General features: G+C 44.2%; 1 protein-coding gene across 1 annotated transcript in view; it reads left to right on the plus strand.

Moving 5' to 3' along the window:
• Positions 1-520: 520 nt before the first annotated feature.
• Positions 521-16,699, plus strand: part of pclob (piccolo presynaptic cytomatrix protein b) — a gene marked incomplete at both ends in the record, with an annotated part of 71,965 nt that continues 55,786 nt past the window's right edge. The window contains one exon of the mRNA XM_084453214.1: positions 521-1,426. Coding sequence (XP_084309340.1) covers positions 521-1,426 — 906 coding nt within the window. The remainder of the gene's footprint in view (positions 1,427-16,699) is intronic.

Consider the following 16,699-nt stretch of genomic DNA (forward strand, 5'->3'; position numbering starts at 1 on the left):
GCTTGCTGTGTTTTCATTATTTGCCAATATATTTCCTGATGCATTTATTTGTTTACCAATTCCTACCTGTAGCAGCATATCAAATCAGATGAAAGTATAAATGCATTACATGTTCATATCGCTCTGCCTCGCATGCTCAATCTTCCTCTTTTTTCCCCTCTCTCACATTCTCCCCCCATCGCACCACCTCATGCACTTCTAATCTCACTCTCTCATCCTCTCTCCCCTTCCACCTCACTCCCTCTCTGTGTCTGGTTTGTGCAGGAAGTGTGATGTAGATGCTGAGCCAGAGGAGAGTCCAGGGAGCAGCAGCAGCAGCAGCGGCAGCAGCAGCGGCAGGGCAGTAGATGCCCTGTCCTCCGCCCCAGCCCCAGCCCTTCCCCCGGGCCCCGCAGGAGAGCGTGGAAAGAGTAGAGACAGCTCCTGCTCTGACTCCGACAGCACAGTAGACTCTAGCTCCAGCCAGGAGGAGGAGGAGGAGGAGGAGGAGGAGGAAGACGAGGAGGAGGAAGATCCAGCCATGTTCTCCAACTTCCTGAGTGGGGCTAACAGCGCTGTGTCCTCCACTGTCAACAAGCTGAGCCGGTTTGGGGACGATGGAGATGGGGAACAGAAAAAGAAAGCCCCCTCCCAGCAGGCGGGTAAGCTTCCGGGGGGACAGCAGCAGGTGTCGGGCCCCAGGAAGGCCCCGCAGCAGCCTCAGGGCCCCCCAAAGCAGGGCCAAGGAGCCCTGAAGCAGGCAGGGCCCCAGCTGCAAGGGAATGGCCAAGCTGGGACACCATGCAAGCCCAGCGGGCAGCAAGCTCCTTCTAAGGCTGGGACACAGTCTGAAGGACCGCCTAAAGGAGGACCACACCAAACTCCTCCCAAAGCTGGAACACAAGAGCAGGGTTCATCCAATGTGGGAGCTCAACAACAGCCCCTTCCAAAGGGTGGGCCTCAACCACAAACTGCTAAGGGATCCCAACAGCAAGGAGCCCCTAAGACAGGACCCCAAACGCAAGGGTCACCTAAGGTTGGTGCCCAGTCACAAGGGTCATCTAAGACTGGTGCCCTGTCGCAAGGGTCATCTAAGACTGGTGCCCTGTCGCAAGGGTCACCTAAGGTAGGGCCACAACAACCGGGCTCCCCCAGGACTACACCACAGCAGCAGGCTTCTGGCAAACCTGGACCTCCGCAGCAAAGCCCGAAGGGGCCTGGGACTCGAGCAGCTGGCCAAACCCAGACAGGACCTCCTTCACAGGGAACCGGTAAAGCCGGCTCTCAATCAAAAGCTGAACCTACTGCCAGGGCCAAATCCCTCTGCCCAGTGTGTAACACCACAGAACTGAACATGAAAACCAAGGAGCCACCGAACTATAATACCTGCACACAGTGTAAGACTGAGGTCTGCAGTTTGTGTGGCTTCAGTCCTCCAGACTCGGGTGTAAGTAGAGCTGCATTCTATTCCTGGTAAAGAAAACACTTTGTTGCAATATTCTACATTTTGCTAATTATTAATATGCTTTTAGTGTGCTTATACAGATGGGAATTCAACAATGTTTGCCATGGCAAACAGTGTAATTTGATTAGTCTGTGTATTGACTACTAGTTACCATTAAGAAGTCTGTTTAAAGAGTATTAATGAGCTGCCAGTTCATTTGGCATGTAAGCGAGTACTACTGCTGCAGTTAATGGAATGACTGTTTTTCTGTACCTCAAAGGAAGTTAATATTGTTAAATGGCCACCCTATTAAACAATACAATGATTTCTGTTGTATGAATGTTGGTTAGAAGGTAATGATGATGACTTTGAAGTTCTATATATATATCAGGTTCAAAAGCTGGGCCCTAATTTACATTTTGATCCCACATGTAATGATGTTCACATTATGTGTATTCATAGCAATTCTAAAACCAATCTTTCTTCTACAGGTGAAGGAGTGGCTGTGTCTTACCTGTCAGATGCAGAGAGCTGTTGGAGGAATGGAGCCCCAAGGACCCTCCATGAAAGCTCAGGCTTCACCCAACAAAACCTCCACACCTGCTGCATCACAAAAGAAAGAGACCACAACATCGGCTTCACAGGCACTCACTGAGAAACAGGCCAGCCCAGCTCCTGGTCAGACACCACTACAGGAGAACCGGAGAACATCAGGGCCTCAGAAACCCCCAGACCAGACCAGCCAACCAGGGCATAAACCAAGCATTGTGACCCAATCTACACAACAGGAGCCTGGGAAGCCTCAACAACAGCCCCCAAAATCTGGACCCTCTCCTGCCAAGGCTGCACCACCTCAGATCCAGCCTCCCAAACAGGAGTCAGGGGGCTTCTTTGACTTTGCGGGTGCTAAATCTCAACCGGCTGCAGCAAAGCCTGCAGAGTCGGTTTCCGGGAAGATGTTTGGCTTTGGCTCCTCCATCTTCAGTTCTGCCTCCACTTTGATCAGCTCAGCTGTTCAGGATGAGTCCCGCACCACACCACCAGCTTCCCCCAAGATGTCTGCAGCAGCCCAGGCCTCTCCCAAGATATCTCCTGCAAAGGAGACCAAACCACCTGCTGCTCAGAGAGCAGAGGAGAAGAAACCAGAGCAACCCCAGCAGGCTAAGGCTCCTCCATCAGTACAGGCCAAAGTGGACAAACCCCCATCAGAGCCTCCAAAGGCAGCAGCAGCTTCCCAAGCAGCTCCCAAATCAGGCCAGTCTACCTGTCCACTCTGCAAGGTGGGACTCAACGTGGGCTCCAAGGACTCTCCCAACTACAACACTTGTACCCAATGCAAGAACGCGGTCTGCAATCAATGCGGATTTAACCCCATGCCAAATACTGAGGTAAGTCGTAATAGCTGTGTCATGAGTGATTGCTTGTGTTACTGCTGCATGGCTGCCCTTTTGTAATAATAAAAAAGTGTGTATTTACATGTAAATATATATAATATTAGAGGTGTCAAACGATTACAAAATAATCAATTTAATTACGTTAGGTGTAATTAATTTATCAATCTAATTAATCACAAATTGATCATATATAAAAAAAAATCTGTCAAAAGCCAACAAATTAAGATATTGCAATTCAAAGACATTACATTACTGTGGCTTTGTGATTGTGATTACTGACCGACCCGGTCAGAGCCATGTCCTGCACCAGTACTTCCATTCTTGTCATCTTTTCCGTGTCATGCAGCTGGTGGATTTTTGTAACTATGGTGCCTTTTGAAGGCGGCTTGTAAGTTTCATTGAAGGAAGCAATTTGAAATGCCTCCATGCAGCCCTTGTCCTCTACCATTGAAATTGGCCTGCAGTCCACAGCAATCCACTTTGCGATGGAGTTTGTCAATTTTTCAGAGGTAGACTTGTTCATTCGGAGCTGCTCTCAGTGAGTGTGGGTGGGCGAAACCCACTAGTACTGGGGCTGACAGCTGTTAAAGTGTTTAGCACTGAGGTGATAAGTTAGGCTAGACACTGCTCTGATGGTATGCACATTCTTTCTTGCAGATATTGCACATGACCACACTCTTATTAACTGTGCCATCTGGGAGTTTTTTTTAAAGTAAACTTTCTGTTTAGAGGTCCAAGCAAAGTCTGATTATCCGCCTCCATGAGTTTGTTTGAAGGCAAAGATGCTTTTTGTGTGACACCCGACGTAGCCTACGGGGTCATTCAGGTCCAAATTAAGTTTGTCACTTCAATAATGTTAAATCAGGCAATGACGCAGCAACTGTGCCACCTACAGCTGTACAAAATTTATGAATGTGATTAATTTGCGTACATTTTTATTAACAATTGAATGTTTGCATAATTAATTAATCTGACGTGTTAAATTGACAGCCCATATATATATATATATATATATATATATATATATATATATATATATATATATATATATATTTATATATATATATTGTTATTTGTTTATTTATTTACTTATTCACACATGTATTTGAGGCTGTGGCTCAGGAGGTAGAGGGTGGTCCATTGCACAGAGGGTCTGGAGCTCCTCCTGTCCATATATCCAAGGGTCCTTGGGCAAGACACTGAACCCCAAACTGCTCCCAATGAGCAGGCTAGCATCTTGCATGGCAGCTTCTGCATCGGTGTGTGAATGGGTGAATGAGAGGCCATTGTAAAGCACTTTGGATAAAAGCTCTATATAATCGCAGTCCATTTACCATTTACAGATTCATCTTTGCCTGGCAGGATAATTTTTGAGATATCAGTGATTCAATGCATCAAGTCTACATGTAACTGAATAGGAGTTTATCCATTTACCGTGCACAATTCCATCTGCAACTTGGGAACACCATGTTGGATGGTACTCTAAATGGATGCGCCGTCTTCTGTGTTATCTCCAGCACAAAAGGACTTGACACTTGACTCTGTAATCCAATGCACACTGTGTGTAGAGTAGCCTGGCAAGGACAGTCCAAGGCTACTTGATCTCATGTGGTGCTGTAGTACTCGGCTGATGGTCTAAACTAGTAATCCTCAGAGAAGGGGAAGGAGAGGTCAAATGCTACGCTCCTCAGCAGTGTTGACGAGCGTGGGACGATTACAGTTCTACGGTGACAATTATTGAGATTACTATCTTCTAGTAGTGGATCTGGAAATCTTTGTAACATTACAGAGAGCAGCTGGTCGGTGCCACTTTTGCCTCTGAGAACAGCAATAATTTTAGAACAGCAAATCCCTCTGAGTTTAGGGAGGAATTATGTACATTAGCTGCATTGCATTATGAAGTCGCTTTGCTATCACAGAGCGGTAATGTGACAGGAGGCCGTGCACATTGCACAGTAATCTGAGCCGTACGGTTCTCTAATCTGCCTTCATCTGATAGCCAGCATTCTGTGTTTTTATCAAGGGGTTGCGTAACTATGAAGAATCAGACAATCAAATGCTATAGTCAACAAAGAAGCCATGAGTGCATGTTTAGAGACATGAGTGCATGTTTAGAGACATGATGGTCCTTTGGTTATTATGGACTATTAGAGCTCTTGAGTGCTGGGAACAAGCTGTTGGCAGTGCATCATTCTGTGCACTCAGGCAGCGTTCAGCCTCTGTGAGGCTCTGAGGTATTTTAATTGCACAAAAATGAAGAGAAAACCATAGGGATTGCCTGCTTAAATGGACCATAGTTACCAAAAGGAGTCATTCGCAACAAGCAAAAACAATATATAACATATAATATCTATCTATCTATCTATCTATCTATCTATCTATCTATCTATCTATCTATCTATCTATCTATCTATCTATCTATCTATCTATCTATCTATCTATCTATCTATCTATCTATCTATCTATCTATCTTTTTCTCTCTCTCTCTCTCTCCCTCTCTCTCTCTCTCTCTCTCTCTCTCTCTATCTCTCTCTCTATAGCGAGAATGACACCTTTTGACCCTGTGGTCCATTTAAGCAAGCAATCCCTGTGGTTTTCTCAATATTATATACAAAAATGTGAAAGGGGAGCTTCATGAGATTAATGAAATGTACAGTATTGTCCTTCAGGTGGCAATTGTGATTGTAGATATTGATATGTACATTCACATGATTTTGGTGAATTTATCTATCTAAATATCCAAGTATTCACAAGTGTTGACTGAAAACAATTTGCACACAGTATACAGAAAATGGTCTTTGCTTCTTTTTTTCATTACTGTTGTGTTTTCTTTTTCAGATGAAAGAGTGGCTGTGTCTTACCTGCCAGATGCAGAGAGCTGTTGGAGGAATGGAGCCCCCAGGACCACCCATGATGAAACCCCAGCCTTCACCTAACAAAACCTCCACACTTGCTGCATCCCAAAAGAAAGAGACCACGACATCAGCTCCACAGGCACCCACTCAGAAAGAGGCCAGCCCAGCTCCTGGTCAGAAAACACCACAGGAGAACCGGAGAACATCAGTGCCTCAGAAACCCCCAGACCAGACCAGCCAACCAGAGCGTAGGCAGAGTAATGCTACACAGCAGGAGTCAGGGGGCTTCTTTGGCTTTGGTGGTACTAAATCTCAGCCAGCTACAGCAAAGCCTGCAGAGTCGGTTTCTGGGAAGATGTTTGGCTTTGGCTCCTCCATCTTCAGTTCTGCCTCCACTTTGATCACCTCAGGTGTTCAGGATGAGGCCCGCACCACACCACCAGCTTCCCCCAAGATGTCTGCAGCAGTCCAGGCCTCTCCCAAGATGTCACCTGCAAAGGAGACCAAACCACCTGCTGCTCAGAGAGCAGAGGAGAAGAAACCAGAGCAACCCCAGCAGGCCAAGGCTCCTCCATCAGTACAGGCCAAAGTGGACAAACCCCCATCAGAGCCTCCAAAGGCAGCAGCAGCCTCCCAAGCAGCTCCCAAATCAGGCCAGTCTATCTGTCCACTCTGCAAGGTGGGACTCAACGTGGGCTCCAAGGACCCTCCCAACTACAACACTTGTACCCAATGCAAAAACACTGTCTGCAACCAATGTGGATTTAACCCCTTGCCTCATGAAAAAGAGGTAAGTCAGCAGTGAACAATAGTCACTTAAATGCAAAATGTTAATGCAATGTAGCCCCACGATGCAGATATTGCGTTTACTTCTGTTAGGAACCTTAAGTAATTCAAATATGCAAGAGTACAGTGTGTTACATGTTGAGTAAATGGCATTGCTTATTCTGCATTAGAAATTACTAGTGCACAGTGCTTGTGGGCCTGCCGTGTCTATTAAATATCAGTGATCCAATCCGTGACCCACACAGTGAACTCTGTGGGGCTGCACATGTAGATTAGCATTAAAATTGCTAATAATTAAAATCAGCGTTAAAATTCATCATTAAAATGATCACCTCCGGCGTACACCATAAACCAAAACGGTTCCTGCCAGAAAATGAAACAAAAGCACCCGTAACCGACTTACACTTACAACTGTGTTTCAACACTTGAATAACCAACTACTGATCTGATTGTTGATAAGATTTAGCTTTAAGATTTATAGTGCAAATAGCCTGTGGGCCCATTTTGGTTGTTCTGCCCGTTCTACTGTATCTAACAATTTCTCAATTCATGTGAATTTGAGTGTTTTTTTACACAAAAATGACTGGCTCAAAGGAGCCTTAATGGTATCTTGTGTAAAGTTGCCTTTCATTTAAAAAGGCAAAAATGTAAAGAAACATGGTCCATTAAAGGTACAGTAATGAAACATAAGAATACATGGTATTATATTGTCATCACACAATTGAGTGTGACATTTATTTTAATGTAAGACCGTTATACTTCATTTTTACCACAACAAAGGCTGTCAATCTATAAAAAATAAATAATCTAATTACATGATCTGTAATGAATTAATCTAATTGATCACAATTAATCGTGTATATCATATTTTGCTGGGAAAAGCCCCCAAATGAATATATTTCAATTAAAAGGCAATTACATTATTGTGGCAGATGAGTAAAGCATGGCTTTAGATTAAATTATTATTTGCTATCAATCAATCTGAGCAACATATTCAGCTTGTGCCAATATGTCTTGGGATTTTTGAAACTATTGTGCCTCTTGATGGAGGCTTGTAGCTGCATTGGAGAACATAATTTGCAATGCTTCCATTAAGCTCTTGTCTTTTACCATAGCAAATGACCTGCAGTCTATAGCAATTCATTTTGCAACCCAGTTCGTCAGTTTGTCTGAGTTAGACTTTGGCTGCTCATTCTGAGCTGTCTGCTCCCTGTAGCCTACAGAGTCCACTGGGCAAAATCAGTTAATTAAAAAAAAGAAAATAAAAACGTTTTGATTATTTTTTTTAATTTGTAATTATTTTAATGTGTTTATTTTGACCCACATTAATACATTTATATTTATATTTATATTTAATAAAAAAAATTCAGGTGAAAGAGTGGCTGTGTCTTACCTGCCAGACACAACGGGCTATTGGAGGGATGGAGCCCCCTGGACCCCCCATGATGAAACCACAGCCTTCACCCAGTAAAGCCTCCACCCCCGCTGCACCCCAACAGAAGGAGACCTCAACACCAGGCTCCCCACAGAGAAAGCAGTCTACTCCAGCAGCACAGCCACCGAAAGCCGAGGCTGCTAAAGCTCCAGAGACTCAGAAACAGGCCAGCCCAGCTCCTGGTCAGAAAACACCACAGGAGAACCAGAGAACATCAGGGCCTCAGAAACCCCCAGACCAGACCAGCCAACCAGAGCGTAGGCAGAGTAATGCTACACAGCAGGAGTCAGGGGGCTTCTTTGGCTTTGGTGGTACTAAATCTCAGCCAGCTTCAGCAAAGCCTGCAGAGTCGGTTTCTGGGAAGATGTTTGGCTTTGGCTCCTCCATCTTCAGTTCTGCCTCCACTTTGATCACCTCAGCTGTTCAGGATGAGTCCCGCACCACACCACCAGCTTCCCCCAAGATGTCTGCAGCAGTCCAGGCCTCTCCCAAGATGTCTCCTGCAAAGGAGACCAAACCACCTGCAGCTCAGAGAGCAGAGGAGAAGAAACCAGAGCAACCCCAGCAGGCTAAGGCTCCTCCATCAGTACAGGCCAAAGTGGACAAACCCCCATCAGAGCCTCCAAAGGCAGCAGCAGCTTCCCAAGCAGCTTCCAAATCAGGCCAGTCTACCTGTCCACTCTGCAAGGTGGGACTCAACGTGGGCTCCAAGGACCCTCCCAACTACAACACATGTACAAAGTGCAAGAACACTGTGTGCAACCAATGTGGATTTACTCCCATGCCTCATGAAACAAAGGTAAGTCGGCAGGGAATGAAAGTAATGTAAATGCAAAAAGTGAGTACAGTGCAATATTACTATGTAGATCTCAGGGGCGTTTCAATCCTTAAATTAAGACTAATCTTGATCTGTAGGAATTAGAAGTGGTCTGAAATCTCGTATTGACAGACACATTGGGCCGATATTTGCATTTTGTACCATATTGGGATCGGTGGCTAAGGACGCCAATATGGCCACTTTTTTTTGGGGGGGGGTTAGGGCACTCGTAATGTATGCTTGCGCCCCCTCTAGCTTCACCTCAGTGCACGTGACCTGGAACATTGGCTATCCTCCAGAGCTTTGAAAGACGTGGCTTGGTGCAAGGTGTGTTTTCTTGCCTGCTGCCGGCGACGCTTCTATATCCTCATTACAAGGGCTATACCTTTTCATCTGAGGAGGCTGTGAACAAAGCACAAGAGTGGCCTAAGGAGGAGGCAGAAGCAGACCATGAAGAGGCAGCTCCTTTTGCCCACACATGAGCAGGAGGGCACAGATCTGAGAAGGCAGTGGATGGAGGAAGGTCAACCCTCCAGTATGGTGGTCAGCCTCTATTCCAGGCTCCTTGGACGCCATGATCAGCAGGATACCGCTGCTTTGAACAGCCTGGAGGAGAAATTGACCATTGCATGAGAGAACCGGTCATTGACAGAAGGAGTGGTCAACCACAGTAGTTGTGGAATGGCTGAAAACACTTCGGACACGGAGGAGCTACAGTATCTGATGAGCGAGAATACAGAACATCTCTGCTTTCTATAGTATAATGTGCAGCTGCTGAATTGTGGGCTTTCTGAGGAAAATGGGACACTCACTGACAGAAAAGTGTCAAGCCAAGTTCAAGAAGATAAAGAGAGATTTTTATTCAAGTTCATGAGGATTTTGTAGTTATTTGTTTCAAAGTAGTTAATATATTATGCATGTTGTTGATGTATAGATGTTAATTTAATTAGTTACTCTATGTATTGCAATGATCAGGTTTCACATGTTCAACAGAGGAGTTTAAGAGATTATGTTCAAATTTATAGTATGCATTGCATGTTGTTGATGTATAGATTAATTAAGTGCAATTATCTGGTGTAGTTCTCATTTTTCACATGGACAGTACAGTAGAAGAGTTGAAGAGATTATGTTCACATTTTTGTTTGTTTCAAAATAGATAATCATGCACATTGTTGATGATGTTAATTATCCGATATAGGCTAATGCTTTTTTTTCACTTGTATTTTGAATGCATAAAAACGAACATTTCAAGCACTATAGTAAAAGTCCTTAAAGTGCTTGAAATGTAAAATAGGGTAAACTAGAAATGGTACTCAGAGAGCACAGACCTCTGCCCCTGAATGCATTTTGTGGCTCTGTGCATGCCAAAATTGAATGGGTTCTAAATTGGCCCATGCTACACCCCTCCACCGAATTTCATGAAAAGCAGTCTGGTAGTTTTCAAGTAATCCTAGTCCAAAAAACGAATGTATCTGAATGGCCATCCAGGCCATGTTTGGGCGGCTCATGGACCATCCCTGTGATTCACTGGGGCGGAGGTAAAAATTACTAAAATGTCCAAACCCCGTGTCTCTAGCACCCTCACACAGGTAGCAGGCTTCGTTCTAAGTTTTGTTTTAATTTGTGGATCCGGCCCCTGCTTCAGAACTGCTCCAAAATTGAATGGGTCCTAAATTGGACCATGCTACACCCTTCCACCGAGTTTTGTGAAAATCGGTGGATTCTTTTTTGCGTAATCCTGCTAACAGACAAACACACACACACACCACCGAAAACATTATCTCTCACCCTGCACTGTCCTGGGGCGGAGGTAACAATATATATATATATATATATATATATATATATATTTATATATATATACCTGCCTGGAATTAAAGGCACATCCACAACGTGATTTGATAGACACTTTTGTAATTTTCAAAAAGGATCTTAAGTCAACCACAAACTTCCAATTACTTAGCTAACAATGTGGCAAACTATGCGTTGAAACATATTGATAACTATGTGGTGGGTCTCAAAATTGTTTTAATGACTCAGCAGTGCTGATTGAAAAACAAGGTAAATGTTGAAAATGTTTAACTTTAGGCTTCCTTTAAGGAAAGAACAAACAAATACTGACACAAATGTATGGTATTGTTATTCTTATGATTATTCGTATGTAGGGCTGGGTTTAAAAAATCAATTCATCGATTCAGAATCAAATGATTCAGAATCGATTCATGAATCCCCAAATCTATCTTTTATTTAATGAATTAATGAATAAATGAAGGAATGAATAGTTCATTCATTCATTCATTCATTCATTTTTGGAAATCAGTATCGATACCCATCCCTAGTATTGATGTGTTGCATAACTTGGCAGTCATGTAATTAAGGTTACAGCTAAAAAAGAAAACAGGTTTTAGTAACACTAACCGAATCGATTTTGAATCGAATCGAATTGAATTGAATCGTGATAATCGATTCTGAACCTTGTGAATCAGAATCGAATCGATTCTGCAATTCGAATCGATACCCAGCCCTATTCGTATGATGATGATGATTATTTATTTATTTATTTATTTATTTATTTATTTATTTATTTATTTATTTATTTATTTATTTATTTATTTATTTATTTATTTATTTATTTATTTATTTATTTATTTATTTATTTATTTATTTATTTATTATTATTATTTACAAATATGAACTCTGATTGAGTGGACCTTGGCACTCTTGTGTATTAATGGTGCATTTAAAAAGAATCCAAGATATCCAAACATAAAATGTGATCATATAACTCATGCATTCATTAACATTTTTCTAATTTCTCTGAGAGTAACAGAGCCAGGAGTATTGCAGAGCTCTTAACAATAAATTGTCTTAATGTTTCAGGTGAAGGAGTGGCTGTGTCTTACCTGCCAGACACAACGAGCTATTGAGGAAATGGAGCCCCCAGGACCTCCCATGATGAAACCCCAGCTCTCACCCAACAGAGCTTCCACACCTGCTGCACCCCCCCAAAAGGACACCTCAACACCAGGCTTCCCACAGGAAAATCAGTCTACTCCTGCTGCACAGTCACCCAAGGCACAGGCTGGACCCTCTCCTGCCATGGCCGTACCACCTCAAGCCCAGCCTCCCAAACAGGAGACAGGGGGCTTCTTTGGCTTTGGGGGTGCTAAATCTCAGCCGGCTGCCTCGCAGTCTGTAGAGTCAGTTTCTGGCAAGATGTTTGGCTTTGGCTCCTCCATCTTCAGTTCTGCCTCCACTTTGATCACCTCAGGTGTTCAGGACGAGTCCCGTTCCACACCACCAGGTTCCCCCAAGATGTCTGCAGCAACCCAGGCCTCTCCCAAGATGTCTCCTGCCAAGGAGACCAAACCACCTGCTGCTCAGAGAGCAGAGAAGAAACCAGAGCAACCCCAGCAGGCCAAGGCTCCTCCATCAGTACAGGCCAAAGTGGACAAACCCCCATCAGAGCCTCCAAAGGCAGCAGCAGCTTCCCAAGCAGCTCCCAAATCAGGCCAGTCTCCCTGTCCACTCTGCAAGGTGGGACTCAACGTGGGCTCCAAGGACCCTCCCAACTACAACACTTGTACCCAATGTAAAAACACTATCTGCAACCAATGTGGATTTAACCCCATGCCTCATGACACAAAGGTAAGACAGCAGTTAATAGAAGTGAGAAAATATTATTTTCTCAACCAGCCCAGTTCTCTTGTATACAGTTCATAACAGTTTCCTGTTTCATTGTTTCAGGTGAAGGAGTGGCTGTGTCTAACCTGTCAGACACAGCGAGCTGTTGGAGCGATGGAGACCCAAGGGCCACCAATGATGAAACCCCATCTATCACCCAACAAAGCGTCCACACCTGCTGCACCCCAAAAGAAGGAGATATCAACATCTGCTGAACCCAAAAAGGAGACCTCAACACTAGGCTCCCCACAGAGAAAGCAGTCTACTCCAGCAGCACAGCCACCCAAAACCGAGGATGCTAAAGCTCCAGAGAGTCAGAAACAGGCCAGCCCAGCCCCTGGTCAGAAAACACCACAGGAGAACCGGAGAACATCAGGGCCTCAGAAACCCCCAGAACAGACCAGCCAACCAGAGCGTAGGCAGAGTAATGCTACACAGCAGGAGTCAGGGGGCTTCTTTGGCTTTGGTGGTACTAAATCTCAGCTGGCTGCAGCAAAGCCTGCAGAGTCGGTTTCCGGGAAGATGTTTGGATTTGGCTCCTCCATCTTCAGTTCTGCCTCCACTTTGATCACCTCAGCTGTTCAGGATGAGTCCCGCACCACACCACCAGCTTCCCCCAAGATGTCTGCAGCAGCCCAGGCCTCTCCCAAGATGTCTCCTGCAAAGGAGACCAAACCACCTGCTGCTCAGAAAGCAGAGGAGAAGAAAAGAGAGCAACCCCAGCAGGCTAAGGCTCCTCCATCAGTACAGGCCAAAGTGGACAAACCTTCATCAGAGCCTCCAAAGGCAGCAGCAGCCTCCAAAGCAGCTGTCAAATCAGGCCAGTCTACCTGTCCACTCTGCAAGGTGGGACTCAACGTGGGCTCCAAGGATCCTCCCAACTACAATACTTGTACCCAATGCAAAAACACTGTGTGCAACCAATGTGGCTTTAACCCCATGCCTCATGAAACAAAGGTAAGGCAGCAGTTAGTAGAAGTGATTCAAATCTTTTTCACAACATTGAGCAGCATATGTTTTCTAACCTCAGCCAGTTATCTTGCCTACAGTTCATAGCAGTTTACAGTTTCATTGTTTCAGGTGAAGGAGTGGCTGTGTCTAACCTGTCAGACACAGCGAGCTGTTGGAGGGATGGAGACCCCAGGGCCACCAATGATGAGACCCCAGCTCTCACCCAACAAAGCTTCCACACCTGCTGCACCCCAAAAGAAGGAGACATCAACACCAGGCTCCCCGCAGAGAAAGCAGTCTACTCCAGCAACACAGCCACCCAACGTTGAAGATGCTAAAGCTCAAGAGACTCAGAAAGAGGCCAGCCCAGCTCCTGCTCAGAAAACACCACAGGAGAACCGGAGAACATCAGGGCCTCAGAAACCCCCAGACCAGACCAGCCAACCAGAGCGTAGGCAGAGTAATGCTACACAGCAGGAGTCAGGGGGCTTCTTTGGCTTTGGTAGTACTAAATCTCAGCCAGCTACAGCAAAGCCTGCAGAGTCGGTTTCCGGGAAGATGTTTGGATTTGGCTCCTCCATCTTCAGTTCTGCCTCCACTTTGATCACCTCAGCTGTTCAGGATGAGTCCCGCACCACACCACCAGCTTCCCCCAAGATGTCTGCAGCAGCCCAGGCCTCTCCCAAGATGTCTCCTGCAAAGGAGACCAAACCACCTGCTGCTCAGAGAGTAGAGGAGAAGAAACCAGAGCAACCCCAGCAGGCCAAGGCTCCTCCATCAGTACAGGCCAAAGTGGACAAACCCCCATCAGAGCCTCCAAAGGCAGCAGCAGCCTCCCAAGCAGCTCCCAAATCAGGCCAGTCCACCTGTCCACTCTGCAAGTTGGGAATCAACGTGGGCTCCAAGGATCCTGCAAACTACAACACGTGCACTGAATGCAAGAACACTTTCTGCAATCAATGTGGATTTAACCCCATGCCCAATGGAACAGGGGTAAGACAGAAATAATATGTTATTTCATTGACAATGATAACCTCAGTCTAACATAATTTCAGTGTAGCCTGTATGGACCATGTCGATTTTTGTTTTGTTTTTGAGAACCCTAATGCAACAACGATTAGGTCTCTGTATCGAACATTAGGAATATCCGCAAGCCCCAACATTATCTTTAAGGTTAAAATCCACCGATTTAGATTCCAGGTTGTTCGATCAGCCAATTCCTAGTGCCAGTTGAAATAGGGTTAACTGATGTTTGAGAGCCATTGTTATTATTCTGGCACCAGAGAGTGTAGCGAGGCACACATCACCAGATATCTAAATACTTTTCACTGACTTGACTGGGTATAGTAGCTTCACAACGTTAATTTGTATGTCCATTTATTGAAGAAGATGGTCAAGTTGTTGTTGTGTGAAACGTGACTAGGAATTAAAATAAACAAATACTATTAAATACTATGAAATATGAGCAGAACTAATTTATAAAAGCATAGATAAACTAATCGACTCACAAACAAAGCTTCTCCAAGGACAAGATTAGATGAGATCTTGAATCATGCTGTTTTCTAGTTGTTTTTTTACAAGGAAAATGGCTGCACTTAACAAGAGACTTACTATATATGTGACTTTAAACAACCAATAGGAATGAAAACATTTAATTGGGTCATCCACAGATGGGCCTCCTATCTTTGTCCCCAGTTATCCTAGTACTCCATACACCTGGCGATCTCATTGGTGGTCTCCACTCCCGCATCCATTAATTATGCCCACAAATGTTTTGGTAGGACACCCTCACGACTTGCGTCCTTACCATGGAGATGGCTCCCATAACACCAGCTTGCTGGCCGGAAGCACACATTGTCTGTAGCAGTGCCCAGCCAGCCTCATTTTCATTGACACTGAAACTAACAGGAATAGGCAACATTTACTTAATAGAGTTTATATGGTGCTAGAAACAAGGCTCCGAACCGGTTCAAGGAACGGAAACGAAAACCGAAAACGAACGGTATTTTACGAGGAACAGAAACAGGAACGAAAACGAAATGGTCTTTAAATGTTACAGAACAGAAACGTTAATTTGAAATCTTTAAAACCTGTTAATAACGTTATTTTTTCGGTCTTTGTGGTAGGCCTATATAACTTAAAAATAATTTTTAAAAAGAAGAAAGCTGAGCCTTTTATGGCCGAATAGGCTAAATTAAATTTATAAAATTTTTAGCCTACATCTTGTCCTGTTTTTGTAATGTAGCCTAGGCCCCTAAATCTGTTATTTCACAGTCAGGATCTTAAATGCTTGCTTAGCGAAATGAAGAGATTTAGATATTACAACAACACACCATAGCCTAGTTCAGACTAGGGATGTGCGCAGCGACTATTTTCACTGACGACTAGACAGTGGTTTTCTAACCGATTACATCACTAGTCTAAAAACAGGATTCCCAGGTTTCTACAACAAGTGCTATTTAGAAAAATTTAGGATGTTTCTCAAACTCTGCAAGCTAAGATGCATGACTATTCTTGATGTTTCCCAACCACTCAGCGGCAGCCAATTAGCACGCGTTGCGCAGGGCTGTCACACTCTCCTTAGTTTGCCAGTGCAAAACAGTAGTTCACCCTGTCCTTACAGCTTATTACTTAGCAAATATATCAATGTGATTTATTTTGTTTAATTGAAAAAGAGTAGGCTAGCCTATAGCCTGTAATGTTTCAGTAGGCTAAAACTAGATTTCACATAAAGACCGCGGATGTCAGAGAGGGCAATAACGTTCGAAGGCAAATTTATTCCAACATTGGTCCACAAAGGATGATGCAAATAATAAAGTGAAATAAAAAATAGCCTACTGTGCAAATATAATGTTTTATATGGACCTGCGTTTCTGCAATAAAGTTCCTCTATCTTTATAACCAACATTCAGCGGAAGCCAATTTTCACTCGTTGTGCATCTCGCTCCAAGTATGGTTTGGCTATTTAAAACACGGAGTACTTTGTGACAGTTGCTTGGATGTATACTAGTGTGCATAAACCTATGTTTTGCGAATTTAATGGTCTGCCTCCTTCAGAGTTCAACTCGGCAATTAGGCTGTGAAAGCGAGCGCGCCTCTTGGAATCTAGTCATAGCCTATTGTTGCACAGATTTCCGTCACGTCTTGACTTTCACAAATCAAATGATTAGGCTACATTAATTAATATGAGCACACTTTAGTGACAATGTGCCGTGCAACTCTGATCATTGAATAGCATAAGTTAAATTACTATAATATTAAAGACCGCGGATGCCAGACGATAGGCTACGTGGCGTATAGGCGCCAAATCCGGAGCTCCCATACAAAAGGAACGCAGCATAAACAATAGGGATT

The sequence above is a fragment of the Borostomias antarcticus genome, assembly GCF_949987555.1.
Source record: "Borostomias antarcticus genome assembly, chromosome: 18".
Classification (NCBI taxonomy): Eukaryota; Metazoa; Chordata; class Actinopteri; order Stomiiformes; family Stomiidae; genus Borostomias; species Borostomias antarcticus.